The 15,806-nt window shown below is 72.7% G+C and overlaps 4 protein-coding genes across 4 annotated transcripts; 2 read left to right on the top strand and 2 right to left on the bottom strand.

The window, feature by feature from the left end:
• Positions 1–1,913: 1,913 nt before the first annotated feature.
• On the top strand, positions 1,914–3,773 carry AURANDRAFT_63301 (hypothetical protein; the record flags this gene model as incomplete). The annotated part of the gene is made up of 2 exons (XM_009037473.1): positions 1,914–2,325; positions 2,449–3,773. The coding sequence occupies 2 exons, from the start codon at positions 1,914–1,916 to the stop codon at positions 3,771–3,773; spliced, it is 1,737 nt and encodes a 578-aa protein (XP_009035721.1).
• A 1,788-nt stretch (positions 3,774–5,561) lies between these two features.
• AURANDRAFT_63300 (hypothetical protein) lies at positions 5,562–11,012 on the bottom strand (the record flags this gene model as incomplete). Its single annotated transcript, XM_009037412.1, has 3 exons — positions 5,562–6,423; positions 6,644–9,552; positions 9,825–11,012. The coding sequence occupies 3 exons, from the start codon at positions 11,010–11,012 to the stop codon at positions 5,562–5,564; spliced, it is 4,959 nt and encodes a 1,652-aa protein (XP_009035660.1).
• A 1,761-nt stretch (positions 11,013–12,773) lies between these two features.
• Positions 12,774–12,932, bottom strand: AURANDRAFT_17903 (hypothetical protein; the record flags this gene model as incomplete). Its single annotated transcript, XM_009037411.1, has 1 exon — positions 12,774–12,932. A coding segment is annotated over one exon (159 nt), but the record flags the coding sequence as incomplete, so codon positions are not given.
• A 434-nt stretch (positions 12,933–13,366) lies between these two features.
• Positions 13,367–14,232, top strand: AURANDRAFT_58930 (hypothetical protein; the record flags this gene model as incomplete). Its single annotated transcript, XM_009037474.1, has 3 exons — positions 13,367–13,474; positions 13,528–13,574; positions 13,923–14,232. 3 exons carry the CDS (start codon positions 13,367–13,369, stop codon positions 14,230–14,232), a joined length of 465 nt encoding a protein of 154 aa, XP_009035722.1.
• Between the last annotated feature and the right edge of the window lie 1,574 nt (positions 14,233–15,806).

Below are 15,806 nucleotides of genomic sequence, written 5' to 3'. Positions count from 1 at the left end.
GGCCGCGGCCGCGGCGCCGCCGCCGACGCCGCCGGGCGCGAGCGTCGCCAGCGCCCGGTGGAGCAGCAGGAGGAGCTCGTCGGGCGCCAGGGCGTCGGCGGCCCCGTCGCCCGGGGCGACGCCCAGCGCCGCGAGGGCGACGGCCGCGGCCGCCGCGCGCTTGCTCAGCGCCGCGACGCCGCCGCCGCCGTTGAGCGCGTAGAGGTCCTCGAGGGCGCGCGCCGCGGCGTCGGCGACGCGCGCCGCCGCGTCGGCGCCGAGGCTCCGGCGCCAGGGCTCGGGGAGGGCGCGCTTCACGAGGGCCGCGACGGCCGCGTTCACGGGCGACGGCCCGTCGAGGCCCTGGGCCCGCCGGGCCTCGCCCAGGTCCATGGCGACGCGCCGCGCCCGCGCCCCGTCCAGGTCGCCGAGCCGCAGGCGCCAGAGCCGCCGCCGCAGCGCGCCGGGCAGGGACCGGCCGCGGCACGCGACGAGCGCGCGCGCGGACTCGGCCGCGGTCGGGTCGTCGCCGAAGGCCGCGGGGTCCAGCGCCTCGAGGGGCCCGGGGCCGCCGTAGTCCCGCGTGTGGACCTTCGGCGCCGACGCCCGCGTCGCGCCGCTGCCCCAGGTCTCGCGGAAGCCGTTGCCGTCGACGAGCGCGAGGAGCGCGTGCGCCAACGCGTCGCGGCGCCGCTCGGCGTCGCCGTCGTCGGCGTCGCCGTCGTCGGCGTCGCCGTCGTCCCAGGCGTCAGCGTCGCCGTCGCCGAGGCCCAGGTGGCGCCGGTAGGCCACGCGCAGCGCGCCGCCGAGCGCCGTCCGCGCGGCCGCGTGCTCGGGCTCCGCGGCGAGCGACGCCGCGAACGCGGACAGCAGCTGCTCGCGCGCCTCGGCGAGGAGCGCCGCGCGCTGGTCCGGCGTCGAGTGCGGCGGCCGCAGGCGCCAGGTCTCGATGGGCGGCGCGAGGTGGCGTTTCGCCGCCGGGCCGCCGAGGACGACGGCCAGGGACGCGCGCACGTAGGGATGCTGGTCGTGGCGCGCGCAGACCTCCGCCGCCGCGGCCCCGAGCACGCGGTCCAGCAGCTCGATGAACTGCGCCGTCGCCGGGATGAGCAGCGCCGACTCGTGCGCCGCCTCGAGGCGCGGGTCCGACAAGCGGGCTGCCATCTTTTTGTTACAACTTCATCAACGGATAACTTGAAGTTACCCTGAAGTAATTGCTCTCTGCGATGGCGGCGCGTCGCGCCGGGCTGCTACTGTGGCTGCTCGGCGCAGCCGCCGGCAATGCGCGGGAGCCGGCCCCGCGCTGCGGCGTGCAAAACTTCCCGCACGATCCGCAGAAGACGACGCGCATCGCCATCGCCCTCTTCGGGCTGCTGCGCTCCAACTCGACGATGGCCAACTTCGAGACCTTCATGCTCGCGCCGCTGCTCGCGCACCGTCCCGAGCCCTACACGGTCGACGTCTTCCTCCACCTCAACGTCGTCGCGAAGATCACCAACGCCCGCACGAACGAGCGCGCGCAGGCGCTGCCGGCGCCGCTCGCGTGGACGCGGCTCGCGCCGTGCCGCTACGCGCTCGAGGACCAGAACGTGCTCGACGTCAAGCTGGGCCGGCTGAGGCACAGCCTGAGCCGGGAGCGGAAGCGCGACCTCTACAAGGACCACGGCGCGTCGCTGCAGAACCTGTTCCGCGCGCTCCACTCGCTCAAGGAGACGGCGCGTCTGATCGAGGCGCGCGAGCTCGCCCTCGACCTGCGCTACGACGTCGTCGCGTCCGTGCGCGTCGACACGATCTTCACGCGGTCCGTGCCCGGCGACGTCTACGCCTACGTCAAAAAAAGCCCCGTCGCGAAGCTCTTCGTGCCGCACTTCGGGTGCTCGATCCAGCACGACCTCCTCCTCAACGACCGCTTCGCCGTCGGCGCGCGCGAGGCCATGCTCCACGTCTACCTGCCGCGCATCGACACGGTCGCGAACTTCACGTCGGCGGACGACCGGGGCAAGAGCGGCCTCTCCGGCGAGCGCCACCTCTTCAACGCCGTCAAAGCGCGCGGCGTGCCGACGGCGCGCATGCACGAGTTCTGCCTGCGGCGCGTCCGCGCGGGGGGGCAGATCTGGGTCAAGGTCTTCACGCCCCGCGACGACCGCACGTGCCCCCTCGAGGCGCTGGACGTCTGCGACGACGGCTGCATGGAGCGGCAGCCCGCGTGCGCGGCGGGCCGCGGCTGCCACCAGCGCGGCGTCCACATCGCCGCGCGCCTCTTCGACGGCGAGGGCTGGTGCGACCCCCACGCGAGCACGGGCCACGCCTGCCGCTTCGACTACGAGAAGCTCGGGTTCGGACTAAGTTGAATGTCAACGTGCTGTTATGAAACGCCACAGAGCTACCTGAGCTGTCGAACGATGTGTCCGGGAATATTCGTGGAACATCGCCGTGACACGCAGCCCCCCGCGCGCCCGTGACACGCAGCCCCCGCGATGTGGCGCTTGGCCCTCCTCGCCGCGGCCGCCGAGGCGGGCGTGCGGCTCACCGGGTTCAACGGGGGCAGCTGCCAGGAGTCGACGATGAGCTGGGGCGACAGCGGCATCACCGGCATGAGCAATCCCCAGCTCGCCGTCGACGGCCAATGCGTCGCCCTCTACATGGACGGCAAGGCGCGGAGCATGCGCGTGGCCTGCCTGGACTCGGCGCGGGTCTCCCTCGAGATGTTCGAGGACGACGGCTGCGACGACCGGTACCTCGAGCAGACGTACGACGACGACCAGTGCACGCGCTTCGACTATGGATGGTTTATTTGGTATGAGGACTACGCCATCCGATGGGAATGCGTCGACGACTGCGAGGTCGACGCGGAGCTCTGCGAGAGCGCGGCGCCGTCCGTCAGCCTCTCGCCGACGGTCGTTCCTTCTTCTTCGCCGACGTATCTGCCCACGACGCCGCCGTCGCCCGAGCCGTCCCTGCCGCCGTCGATCGCACCGTCGCCAGCACCCTCAGGATCGCCGACGCCGTCACCCTCGGTCCCGCCGTCACCCGCTCCTTCGACGGCCGCGCCGTCGCCGTCGCCCACGCCCGCGCCGTCGGGCGTGCCCCGGGACCCCGACGACGACGAGCTGATCCCGGGCGTCGCGAGCGCGAATCTCTACATCATCGTCGCCGTCGTCGGCGCGCTGCTGCTGCTCGCGGCCCTTGCGGCGCGGCGGCGGATGGTGAGGAAACGGCCCGGCCGCGCGCTCCCGGCCAGCCGCCGGAGCTCCCCCCTCTTCATGGAGGAGATCGGCAGCTTCGAGGAGTCCAAGCACGACGACGACGTGCCGGAAGGGGTCGTGCTCGAGATCGAGAGTCCAAAGTACGCGCGCAAGGTCGCGGCCGAGGAGGGCGTCATGTCGCGCGCGCGGCGCGCCTCCAAAAAGGGCCTCCAGGCCGTCGCCGACGCGCTGCGCGGCCGGCCGGACGATGAGCCCGCGGCCCTCGAGCTCACGACCGCGAGCGTGGCGCACGCGGCGGACCTCGTCGCGGCCGACGACGTCGCCCACGAGCACACGGACCTCGTCGTCGACGACGACGTCGTCGAGGCGTCGCCCGTCGAGGCCCGCGCCGTCGACGACGAGTGCAAGGCCGCGGACCCGCTCGTCGTCCCCGCCGCCGCCGTCGCCGCCGCGCCCGCGAGGCGCCAGTCCGCGGTGCGATTCTGCTCCAACTGCGGCGCGGCCTACGGAGACGCGAAGGGCGACCGCTGCCCGAGCTGCGGGACGCCGCGACCCGTGGAGGCCGCGCCGGCGGAACCCTATTTATAGATAGACGGTGTCCTTGTACTTGAGGCAGCCGGCGATGTGCGTCTGCACGACGTCGTCGCCCAGGCCCTTCTTCTCCCCGAGGCGCGTGAGCACGCGCGAGATCACGTGCTGGCGCTGGCGATCGGCATTGACGTCGGTGTGCCGCAGGTGCGCTCCGCCGGTCGCGTCGAGCACGAAATGGTTCGCGCCGAAGCAGCCGATTAAGAGAGCATCCTTGGACGCGTTGAGCGTCATGCTCGTAATGACTTCGTCGTCGGCGACGGCATAGCCATGCGGGTGCTCGAAGAAGCCGGTAAATCGATAGAGAAAGGTGCCGGACTTGAGGCACCAGGCGCAGACGGCCAAGCCGCCCAGCGACGACGAGAGCAGGAGCGAGCCCACGATGACGATGCGAGGCGAGCCGTTGAAGTAAGGGTTTGGTTCAATGTCCTCCGCGAGGTCCCACAGACACGGTCCGAAGTCTTCGTTTCCGCTGAACACGTGCATCCGCGGAGCAAGCAGCACGCCTTGCTCGATACCGAAATCCTCGTTAAATGTGCCCCAAGAACTGAACATGGTCACCGCTGCGACGTACTCGCCCGACACCGCGATGCTCTCGTACGGAAACCGCGAACTCAGATGAGGCGAGTCGACCGGATCGCTCTGAGCTATCAGCACTATGGGCCAGTCGGGGTTGCAGCCGAAGATAAGGATTCGCGATGGACCGTTCTCAGCCTCCTGCATCGTCGCTATGAACACGTCAGGGTCGACGGTCGCTAACTCCGGCGCCCATCGCGCTGCACGCGTGAGGTGTTGAGAATAAATGTCGTAGTCGTGCTGCAACTCGATGGAGAAGTCAGCGGGGTCGTCAGAGTGCTCGACCCTGATCCACACTTGAACGTCGCGGTGCGTCCTCACGAGCAGCGAACTCGCGCTCCCGTCGAGACAGCACACCGCATTCCCCACGTCGATAGTCTTGGACAGCGACGGCTCGTCGACGGACATCACCTCTATCTCGTCCGTATGACTGGCGTGGGCGACGAGGTTACCCCCCCAGAGCGCGAAGGTCCAGCCCGCATCGTAACCATGGCGCACGGCGCGCACTCCCAGGCCCCTGGTCGACCGCACGATCAGCGGATACGCGCCGTCGTCGCCGTTGGCGTAGCTGTCGTCCGTGGCGTACACGACGTACTCGTCGTTCGCAGCGATGTGCGTCTGCGCTGCGAACGCGCCTGCAGTCGGCGGCACGGTCAGTCGGCCGCATTCCAGGTCGCCGCGCGTCCAGCGCGAGCCGACGAGCCACCGATCGCGCCCGATCGACGGGCCGTGGAACAAGACGCCCGGCCTCCCGGGCGCCGGCGGTCTCCCGAACCAGCTACAGTTGGTGCACTGGCCGTAGCGCTCGTGGCATGCAGTGCGCCACGTCGCATCGGGCACGCGCTCGAGCATGTCGCGGCAGAGAAGACTGGCTTTGACCTGATCCTGCCATGAGAGGCAGGAGAGGATCGCCGGAAAGAAGGCTTTGTCGAGGTGACGCTCTGCGGCCTGACGCCGCGCGCGAGAGGTCATGCCATGGCTTTCTGTGGGTGAATGGCGGACAGCCATCTCCGCGTCGACGCCGTGGTCCTCGCGACGCGGCAGCGCGTTTAAAGCTGCCTCATGCTGAGCAGCCCAGCGACATCTTAGCATCTTGAAGGAAAGTTGCACACCAGAGACTCCCCGCCGCAGGCCTCGCAAAACAGCGGATGAAAAACGGACCCCGCACGTCGCGAGCCGAACGGTCCGTGTTAGATACGCCGCCTCCCCCCTCTAGGCGCACTGCGCGTAGTGGACGGCCTTGAAGAGGCAGTCGTTGGCGTTGAGGTCCTCGAGGGCGTCGAAGATGGAGCCCTCCTTGCCGCCCAACGGGACGCGGGGGTCGACGGCCCACGCGGCGATCGTCTCCTTGGACACGCCGCACGCGAGCAGCGCCTTGCCGTAGGAGTCGGCCTCGACGTCGGCGGCGAGCCAGTTCGCGCGCTCGGCCAGCGCCTCGAAGGGGCTCGCCGAGGCGTGGACGCCGTTGTCCGTGTTGTCGGGCGTGGCCGCGAGGCCCAGGGCCTCCCAGCCGTCGAGGATGGCCTTGCGCAGCGACCCGTCGGGCGCTTTGGCCGGGTCCGTGGGCCCTAACACCGTGCCGCGGAAGTCGGCCCAGGACAGCTTGTCGACGTCGAACTCGACGTCGAACCAGCGGATCGTCGCCTCCGGCGCCGTGAACTTGGACCGCATGGCCATGAAGAACGGGTTGAAGACGAAGAGCTCGACGCCGCCCTTCTCGATCTTGCCGCAGTAGAAGCCGCCGCCGAACTTGATCATGCCGCCGGCGCCGCAGACGCCCTTCCACACGCTCTGGAGCTCGTCGGGCGTCATCGCCAGCTTCTCGCAGGCCTGCATCGCGTTCGCGGCCCTGCCCGACGCGAGCGCGTCCTTCCACGAGACCCCGAACTTCTCCTCGAACTTGTCCTCGGGCACGACGAGCTGGTCCGGCGTGAGGATCGTCGCCTTGCTCGCGATGGCGTAGTAGTGCTTGTCGATGAGCTGCTTCGCGTCGATCTCCGCGCCGCCGAGGACGCCCTGCGCGAGGATCCGGATCCCCGTCGCCGCGAACTTGTCCTTCACGACGGCCTCGACGCTGTCCTTCGACGCGTGCGGCTTGATGAAGACGAAGGCGCGGTTCGTCTTCACGGCCGCCTCGACGGTCGCGCCGTCGCAGGACGGAGCGGCGCCCATCTTTTACCTTCAGTGGTTTTGCTCGCGCGGCGCTAAAAAACTGCTTCTTGCAGCCGCGTTGCCCCGGTCGTTGAAGGGAGAGGGCTCCGAGTCGGTCGGTGAAAGTCGCGGTACCCTCTTACAGCAGGAGCCCGCTCGGGAACGCGTCGCGCGCGCGCTCGTGGAGCTTCGCGAGGCCGTCCAGGTTGCCGAGGATGGCCTCGAGCTCCGCGGCCGCGTGCCAGAGGTGCGCGTAGTTCGGCGCGTCGTCGAGGCCCCGCGCGAGCGCCGCGCGGCAGCCGCCGAAGTCGCCCTTGTTGCGCCGCAGGGCCGCGAGCGCCGCGTGGGCGGGCCCGAGCGCCGGGTCGAGGGCGACGGCGTCCTCGAAGCACGCCTCCGCGGCCGCGTCGCCGCGGCGGTCGAGCACGTTGCCGAGCGCGACGTGGGCCTCCGCGCAGGCGCCGTCCGCGCGGAGCGCCAAAGTCGCGAGCCGCTTCGCCTGGGGGTCCCCGCCGTTCTTGAGCTCGAGGTCGCTCCAGTGGGCCAGCAGCTGCGCCGCGCCGGCCCGCGCCGCGCCGCGTTTGCCCGGCGGCGCCCGCTCGGACCGCCTCGGGAGCGCGCCGTCGAGCGCCTCGAGGACCCGGTTCGGCGCGAGGCTTTCGTCGACGCCGTCGACGAAGCGCGCGGCGCCCAGGGCGAGGGCCCGGCGCGCCTCCGCGAGCCGCTCGCGGCGCCGCGCCTTGGCGCGCCTCGCGTCGGGCGCGTCGCCGTCGCCGTCGTCGTCGCGGAGCGCGCGGTCCGCGCGCGCCTTGGCGAGGTCCACGGACGGTGCGACGATGGGCGCCGCCGCCGCCGCGTCCAGCAGCGCCGCCGCGGCCTCCGGGTCGCCGCGCTTGAGCTCGTAGGCCGCCCAGTCCGTCCACGCCTCGGCGTGCGACGGGTCCGCGCGCGTCGCCAGATCGAAGCACTCGGGCGCGGTCTTCAGGGGGGCGGCGGCGTCGCGGCGCCAGAACGTGCGCTTGAAGGACCCCGCGAGCCGCTCCGCCGCCTTCTTCGCGAGGGGCGACGGGCCCGGCGGCGCCGCGCGCTCGTCGGCGTCGCGCCGCGCGGCCTCGAGCGCGGCCGACGCCTTCGCCGCGCCCAGCAGCAGCAGGCTCGCGGACCGGTCGCGCCGCGTCGGCCGCGTCGTCGGCTCCAGGCGCGCGTAGCCCGACCGGAAGGCGTCCAGCGCCTCCTTGGGCCGCTTGCGCCGCAGCTCGAGGCTCCCTAAACTGTGGCGGAGGAACGCCTCGTCCTTGCCGTGGCTCGGCAGCCGCCGCCGCTTGCGCTTTGCCAACCCGATCTCCTTGAGCCCCCGGTTCAGGAGCGTCGCCGCGCGGCCGTGGGCGTCCTGGGCGAGCTCGACCTGGGCCCAGGCGTGCCAGAGCGCCGGCGCCCACTGCGCGTAGGCGCGCGACGTCTCGCGGTCGCGGTGCAGCGTCGCGAGGCCGCCCTTGTACGCGTCCTTGGCGCCCTCGGCGTCGCGCCAGACCTCGTGGCGGCACTTGCCCAGCGCGAGCGACGCGGCGCCGTGCGTCGGCTCCGCCTTCAGGGCGACGCCGAAGCAGCGCTCCGCGGCGTCGCGGTCGCCGCGCGCGACGTCCAATTTCGCGAGCGCGATCCACGGGCTCGCGCGCTTCGGGTGCGCCTTCGCGGCGCGGCCCAGCAGTTCCCGGGCCAGCGCGTGGTGCCCCCGCTCGACGGCGCACTCCGCCGCGGCGATGGCGACGCCGCAGTCGGGTTTTCCGGAAGCGCTGTCCTCGCGGAGCGCGCGCGCGTACCATCGCGCGGCCTGGTCCAGGTTCCCGAACGCGTCCCGCTCGAGCCGCGCGAGCGCCTTGGCCGCGCAGCGCCGCTGGGACGCGCCCCGGGGGTCCCGCGCCTTCGTGCCGTTGCGCGGGCCGCCGTCGAGGAAGGACCGCAGGAACGCGCGCGCGCGCCGCGCGTCGCCCAGGTCGTCCTCGTACGCCTCCGCGAGCTCCACCGCGGCCGCGCCGCTCCGCGGCTCCGCCTCGAGCGCGCGCTGCAGCGCCGCGACGCGCTCGTCGCCGCTCATGGCGCAGCGCGCGAAGGCCCGGTAGACGACCGCGTCGTCGCGCCGCGGCGACCGCGCGCCGAGGAGCTCCAGCAGGTGCGCCCGCAGCCGGCGCACGTCGCCCCCGTAGCGCGTCTCCGCCGCCGCCACGTCCAGCAGCGCCGACTTGGCGGCACTGGCGTCCTCGAAGAGCGCCAGGGCCTTGGCGTCGTCGTGGAAGACGTCGCGCTCTAAAACGCCCCACGCGTGCCGCACGTACGCCGACGCCGGGTCGAGCGCGAGCGCGCGCTCGTAGAGCCCCCGCGCGGCGTCGTGCCGCTGCTCCGCCGCCTCGAAGCTCGCCCAGGCGTGGACGAGGTGCACGCTGCCGCAGTGCGCCGCGCCGCGCGCGAACGCGTCGCGCGCGTCCGACGCGCGGCCGCCGGGGTCCGCCGCGAGCGCGGTCGCGAGCGCGCGCCAGGCGTAGGAGTCCTTGGGCGTCAGCGCCACGCACTCGCGGAAGAGGTCCGCGGCGTCCTCGTAGCGCCCGCTCCCGAGGCGCCGCTCGCCGCGCACGTAGAGGCTGCGCGACATGCGCCGCAGCTTCGCCTTCGACGGGGGCGAGGACGGGGGCGAGGACGCGGCGTCGCCTCGGCGGGCCGTCGCCGACGGCCGGCGCTCAGCGCCGCGGGCCGACGCCTTCGGGTCGCCGCCGCCGCTCCTGTCGCTGCCGCCGCCGCCGCCGACGCCGCCGCCGCCGAGCCCGCCGCTGTCGTTGCCGCCGAGCCCGTGGCCGAGCGCGGCGCCGCGGCCCGACGCGGCGCCGCGGACCGTCGCCGACGACCGCTGCGAGGCGCTGCTCCTGGGGCCGCTGCCGACGGCGCGCGCCATCGACGTCGGCCGCAACGGCGCCGCGTCGCCCTGTCTGTCCGGCTGCTCGTCGCACCGCCGCGGCGCCGACGGAAGCGGCTCGCCGCTGAGCCACCGCGTCGCGTTGACCTTCGGCGTCGCCTCGTCAGCGTTGAGCGCGCGGCGCGGCGCATGCGCGCGGCGCGGCGCATGCGCACGTCGCGTGTTTGGCGCGACGAACGCGTACGCGGCGGCGAGGGAGAGCAAGGAGAGCCTCATGATCGTCTCTCAGCGCTGATCGTCCTCAGCGCGTGCACATCGGTCGCCTCACGCACTTGATGAAGTCGTCACCTCGCGAACTGCAGCTTCATCCTTGGCGCGCCGTACTTGCCGTCCCCGACGCGTGCCTGTCACCTCCTTACCTGGTTCCCGGGGCTCGGTCCGAGGCCCGTGATGGGGTGGACGGGCTTCGACGCGCCGACGATCCAGGGCTCCGGCTCGTCCGCCTCCGCGGCGTCCTGGCTCCGGGACTGGTCCAGGAGCCACGCGTAGAGGGGCACGTCGCCCGCGGGCCGGTCCGGCGGGTAGTAGGCGTGGACCCAGGCCGCGTGGCCCGTGCGGTCGTGGACGCCCGCGCAGGGCCAGCCGTAGTCGCGGTGCGCCGCGTGTTCCAGCCGCGAGTAGCGGAGCGGCGCGGACCGCGCGGCCCTCGCGCAGGCGTCGACCGTCGTGTCCGACATGGACACGGGCAGGACGTCGTCGTTCGCGCCGTGGAAGCACCAGACGGGCGTCGCCGCCAGCGCCCTGGCGCCGTGGCGCATGCCGCGGCTCCGCAGGCCGCCGCAGATCGGCGCGATCGCCGCCCAGCGCGCGCGGTACGTCGCGTGCGCCCCGAGGCCCCAGCAGCCGACGCCGCCGGCGCTCACGCCCGTGAGGTAGACGCGGGACGCGTCGACGCGGTGCGACGCGACGTACGCGTCGACGAGCTTGACGATGCCGCCCGCGACGTCGTCGTCCGCGAACTCGCGGCCCTTGGGCTTCTGCGGCGACAGCACGGCGAAGTCGAGGCTCGCCGGGTCGCGGCCCGCCGTCTGCGGCGGGCCCTGGAGCGCGACGCGCCGCAGCGGCGTCGGCGCGGACTCGCCGGACCCGTGGAGGAACACTAAGACGGGATGGCCGCCGTCCGGGGGCTGCTTGTAGGGCACGAACGCGAGGTGCGGCGGGAGGCCGCCCCGCGCGGGGACGCAGACCTGTGTGCCCAACGGCACGGCCTCGCCCTCGGGGAGGTCGTCGGGCAGCCACCACGTGTAGCTCCAGGAGCCCCGCGACTCGTAGCGGTCCGGCGCGTCCGCGCCGGGCTGTGGCTCCAGCATGGGCTCGATGTTCGCGGGGCAGCCCCGCGACGCGCGCGGCCGCCGCCGCGACTTGGGCCGCCGCGACGTCTTCTTCGGGCTCGCGCAGGAGCCGCTCAGCAGCGACGCCGCCGACGGCGACGCCATCTTGCCCGGCGACGGGCCCTGCGACGACATGGACGACGTGAGCAGGGACGCCGCCGACGTCGACGCCATGGGCGCCACGGAGCCCGTGCGCTCCGACTTGAGCTCCGACATGCTCGCGGCGCCGCGCGGCGCGGAGATGCGCCCGAGGCAGCCTCTGCGCTAGAGAGGTCCCTCGGGGGGCAGCTTGGATTTGTGAAGTTATAAAGTCAGTGTTGAACGCTCTGTCCTTGTCACTTGAGCACGCTGCGGCTGCTCGATCTTGTCGGGTGTCTCGGTGCACGCGTCGTCGGAGCCGACGGAATCGAGCGTCCCACGAGCCGCAGATCGCAGCGGCGGCCATGCAGGCCCACGTGGGCGGCGTCATCAAGGGCCTCGTCAAGGAGAACAGCAAGTACGCCCTGAACGAGCTCCTGGCGTCGCGCGCCCCCGACATCTCGCGCAAGCTCGCGTCCATCAGCTGGAACGCCCGCGTGGGCATCGTGCTCATCGACGAGGCGCGGCTGCGCGCCTACTCGCCGCGCGCCGCCGTCGAGTGGGCCCTGCGCTACGAGACGGACGCGGGCGTCGAGGAGACGCTCGGCGGGACGTGGTTCAGCCAGAAGAGCGGCATCGACAAGACGCCCATCTACGCCGAGTCCTACGTGTCGCGCACGGCCGTCGTGCCGCGGCTCGAGTTCGCACCGGAGGGCGGGCCCTGGAGCCGCGCGCCGGAGGCGAGCCGCGTTCGCATGACGGCGAACGAGACGCGCACCATGCTCAAGCTCAAGGCGGCGGGCTGGGCCGCCGAGGACTTCACGGGCGCCATCGCGGACATCGAGGCCAAGTGCCTCGCCGACGACGCCGTCGCCGCGAGCCCCTGGACCGTCGAGAACGGCAAGGCCGCGATCGTGAAAAGCCTCGGCGCGTTCCGCCTCGAGTACGAGCCCGCGGACGTGCTCCTCCAGGACGTCGTCGTCGGCCAGGGCGCGGACAAGGGCCTCTTCGCCGCGCGGCGCACCATCGCCGTCGCCGCCAAGGGCTCCGACAACTTCGACAGCGACCGGGAGCTCGTCTTCGGCGAGATCGTCAAGGACGAGTTCAACGTCCCCAAGCTCCGCTACGCGCGCGCGATCTTCGACCCGCTCGGCTCGCCGCGCAAGCCCGACCCGCTGCCCGCGGACTTCCCGATGGCCTCCTGCTACAGCAACTACGCCGTCTGAGCCGGCGCCGCGCGCGCGGCGAAGCGAGCCCGACGCTAACGGCCCCAGGTGCAGCTGATCGTTATGAGTCGTCCGCGGGCGGCGGCTTCTTCTTCTTCTCGGACGGGGGCGCGTTGAGGAAGCCGCGCTTGAAGCCCGACTCCTTGGGCCGCGTCCGCTTCGGCGACGGCGCGTCGTCGTCGCCGGCCTCCTCCTTGGACTCCTCCGTGAGCGTCACGGCCGCGGGCGACGAGTCCGCGCTCGCGGCCGCGGGCGACGCGCCCGAGCTCGCGGCCTCCGAGCTCGCGGCCTCGGCCCGGGGGCCGTCGGCGGCGTCGCGGCCGTCCTCGACGACGAGCACGCGGCCGCTCCCGACGAGCAGATCGACGACGTCGTCGCGCTCGAGGGCCGTGGTCATGATGACCCCGAGCCGCTTCGCCGTGCGCGCGATCTCGCCGACGGTCATGGCGTCGAGCTCCGCGCGCGTCATCTCGTGCACCGTCTCCGGCACGACGTCCACCGACGAGCTCTCGAGCACCCGCTTCACGAGGTCGCCGCGCTCGAAGCAGCCCCGCGTCGTCATGCCCACGGCCCCGATGATGTCCTTGAGCGCGCGCACGCTCATGCGCTCGACCTCGCTGCGCCGCACGCGGACGCGGCGGCCCTCGAGCCGCGACCGCCGCTCGCGGCCCCGCTCGAAGGCCGCGTCGTCCGTCGCGAGCTCGAAGCGGCAGACGGGGCAGGAGCAGTGGCGCGTGAGCCACTCCGTAACGCACTGCTCGTGGAAGAGGTGGCCGCAGGGGAGCCGCGCGGCCACGGAGCCGACCTCGTGCGGCTCCAGGCAGACGCAGCACGCCTCGTTGCTGTCCTTCCGCAGGTCGTCGGCCTGGACGCGCACGAGCGGCACGCGCCGGATCGCCGCGCGCGACGCGGGCGGCGGGCCGGCGATGGGCTCCGCCAGCGGCGGCGGGACGACGCCGTAGCGCCCGGACCGGTCCTCGATGTGGATCGCGGTGACCTGCCCCGCGCCCATGCTCGGAGTGCTCGACGACGGGCTGCGGCTAGGGGGGCGCACGCAGCAGCCGAACAGCGAGCTGAACATGAAGACGGGGGCTGGACATAGACGCCCCCCCCCGGTCTTCCAGGGCCACCACGACGCGGGCTCTCACTCGGGGGCAGCCAGAGCGCGGCGTTTTGTGGGGTTCAAGTACAATAATATCATTTTTGTTTGAAGCGCGCTTTCGGCCTCTCCGTCGCCGCGGCCGCCGTCGCGGCGCGCGCGGCGCGATGATCAACTTCGTCCTGATGATGAACAAGCAGGGGAAGATCCGCCTGAGCAAGTTCTACGTCACCATGTCGCAGGCGGACCAGACCAGAGTCATCAGGCAGGCCTTCGTGCGCAGCCCGGCGTCCCAGGACGCAATCCGACCATGAGTGCGATTCCGCAGGCGCTGGCGTCGACGCGCAACGAGAAGTTCGCCAACTTTTGCAGGCTGTGGGGTGCGAATGACGACGACGGCGCGGCGGCCGCGCCGAGCTTCGACGACGACGGCGCCGCCGCGCCGAGCTTCGACGACGGCGGCGCCGCCGCGCCGCGCGCCGCCGCCGTCGCCGCCGCGACGACGGCCGCGCAGAAGGTGGCGACCAACGCCGAGTCGCGCGCGGCGGCGCTGAAGCACGCGTACGACGAGGCGCGCACCGCCGTCGCGAGCCACGTCGCGCGCCACGGCCCGGATCCGCTCGTCGACTTCCTCCTCGCGGGCGTCCCGAGCCCGCCGCCGCCGCCGCCGGGCGACCCGTTCGCGGCCGCCGACCCGTTCGCGCCGCCGCCGCCGCCGCCGAGTCAGAAGCGGGAGACGGTGCTGGTGTACAAGCGCTACGTGGGGCTCTACGTGATCATGGGCGTCGACCGCGGCGACAACGAGCACCTCGCGGCCGCGGCGATCCACTTCTTCGTCGAGCTCCTGGACAAGTACTTCGGCACCGTGCGCGAGCTGGACCTGATCTACGAATTCGAGAGCTGCTACCGCATCCTCGACGAGTTTATCTTCGCGGGCGAGGTCTACTGCGAGGACAAGCAGGCGATCGTCGACCGCATCCACGCCTTCGAGCGGGCCGTGAAGAAGTCCAAGCGGGAGCATAAGCGACGATAGCACGACCCGAGGCGCGCACGTGGAGACGTCCAAGAGAAAGCGTACTCCGACTTAGGCGCGCACGGGGGCGAACTGCTCGCCGACCTTGGGCACGATCCTCGGGTTCACGACCGTGAAGTACGAGTTGTACGAGTCGACGCCGAGGGCCCACGCGTCGAGCGCGCGGGGGACGTCCTCCGCCTCGAGCGCCCGGACGACCTCCTCCGTGGAGAAGAAGAGCTCGTTGACGTAGAAGCGGGCCACGAGGATCTCGCGGCCGAGCGAGCCGCTCGCCGCGCTGACGAGGAGCGCGTCCGCCAGGAGCAGCGCGCTGCGCCCGGCGGCGCGCGTCGGCGCAGGCGCCTGGCCCTTGGCGCCCGCGTCGAGCAGGAGCGCGACCCTCTCGAGCTTCCCCGTGCGCAGCAGGCCGCCGATCTCGCGAAAGTCCTCGGCGCCCGCGCGGACCGTCGACGCGTACTTCGAGTAGGCGTCGTAGCGCTGCTTCAGCGGCACGTACGTGCAGGCGTTCGTCGCGCCCGACTTGGCGCACTCGCCCCAGGCGTTCCACTTGGGATCGTCCGTCGGCAGCGCCGCGAGGTCGAGCTTGCGCGGCGGCCGCCGTCCCGTCGTGAAGTCGCTCTGGAGCAGGGCCTTCTCGTTCATGCCGCGGTCGCGCTCCTCGAGGCCGGCGAGGGCGGGTCGTGGGAGAAGCGTTGCTGCTGCCGCGGCCGCCGCGCCGCCCAAGACGCTCCGCCGTGCGACGGCGTTTGCATGCGGCTGCGCCCTGCCCAGCGCGCGCGCTGCCGGCACGAGCACAAGCAGCAGCGCGCCGAAAACCTTTCCATCCATTGAATGCCCTCGGCGCGCCCTGGCCATTGCGCGCGCAAGATCTGCTGCCAGTCGGGGCAGCTCGACAGCATGTTGCCCAGCACCTTTACCAACGAAGCCGTTTGGCAGCCCCAGCGCCATGAGCGTCGCTTCGTCGGGCGCCAGCGGGCCGCTGCGCGAGTTCAAGAGCGTCATGGAGCCGGCGTGGGACGGCGACTCGCTGGGGTCGCCGTCGAACTCGCTGGGGTCGCCCATGCTCAACCAGAACTCGCTGGCGGAGCACAGCATCCGCTCCGTGACCTGGGGCATGGACAGCGTGCACAAGGGCGAGGGCGAGCTGCGCGCGGGCGTCTGGAGCGCCGGGCGGTCGCCCCACCTCGCGGCCCTCGACGAGATGGGCTCGCCGCTGGGCCCGCCGCCGCCCGGGCTGCCGCTGCCCTTCGCCGACGCGCGCGACGACGACGACGACTCGCTCGGCAACTCGACCTTCAGCCGCAACCCCTGGGAGGACGCGAAGCAGAAGGCGCGCGCCTGGGACGTCCAGTTCGGGCGGCCGCCGGAGCCGTCGCCGCGGCGCCTCAGTCGCGCCGAGGAGCTCCAGCGGGCCGCGGCGGGCAAGCACGTCTGGGACGCGCCCGTCTACGAGGCGCCGGCGGACCCCGTCGTCGGCGCGCCGCGCATGGCCGCGGCGTGGCTGAGCCACCCCCAGCTGCGCCTCGTCAAGGACATGCCCCTCGCGCGCGCCGCGACGCCAGCGCTCCCGTTCC

This window comes from Aureococcus anophagefferens (genome assembly GCF_000186865.1).
Source record: "Aureococcus anophagefferens unplaced genomic scaffold AURANscaffold_6, whole genome shotgun sequence".
Lineage (NCBI taxonomy): Eukaryota > Pelagophyceae > Pelagomonadales > Pelagomonadaceae > Aureococcus > Aureococcus anophagefferens.
This window is presented reverse-complemented; position numbering and strand designations above follow the sequence as displayed.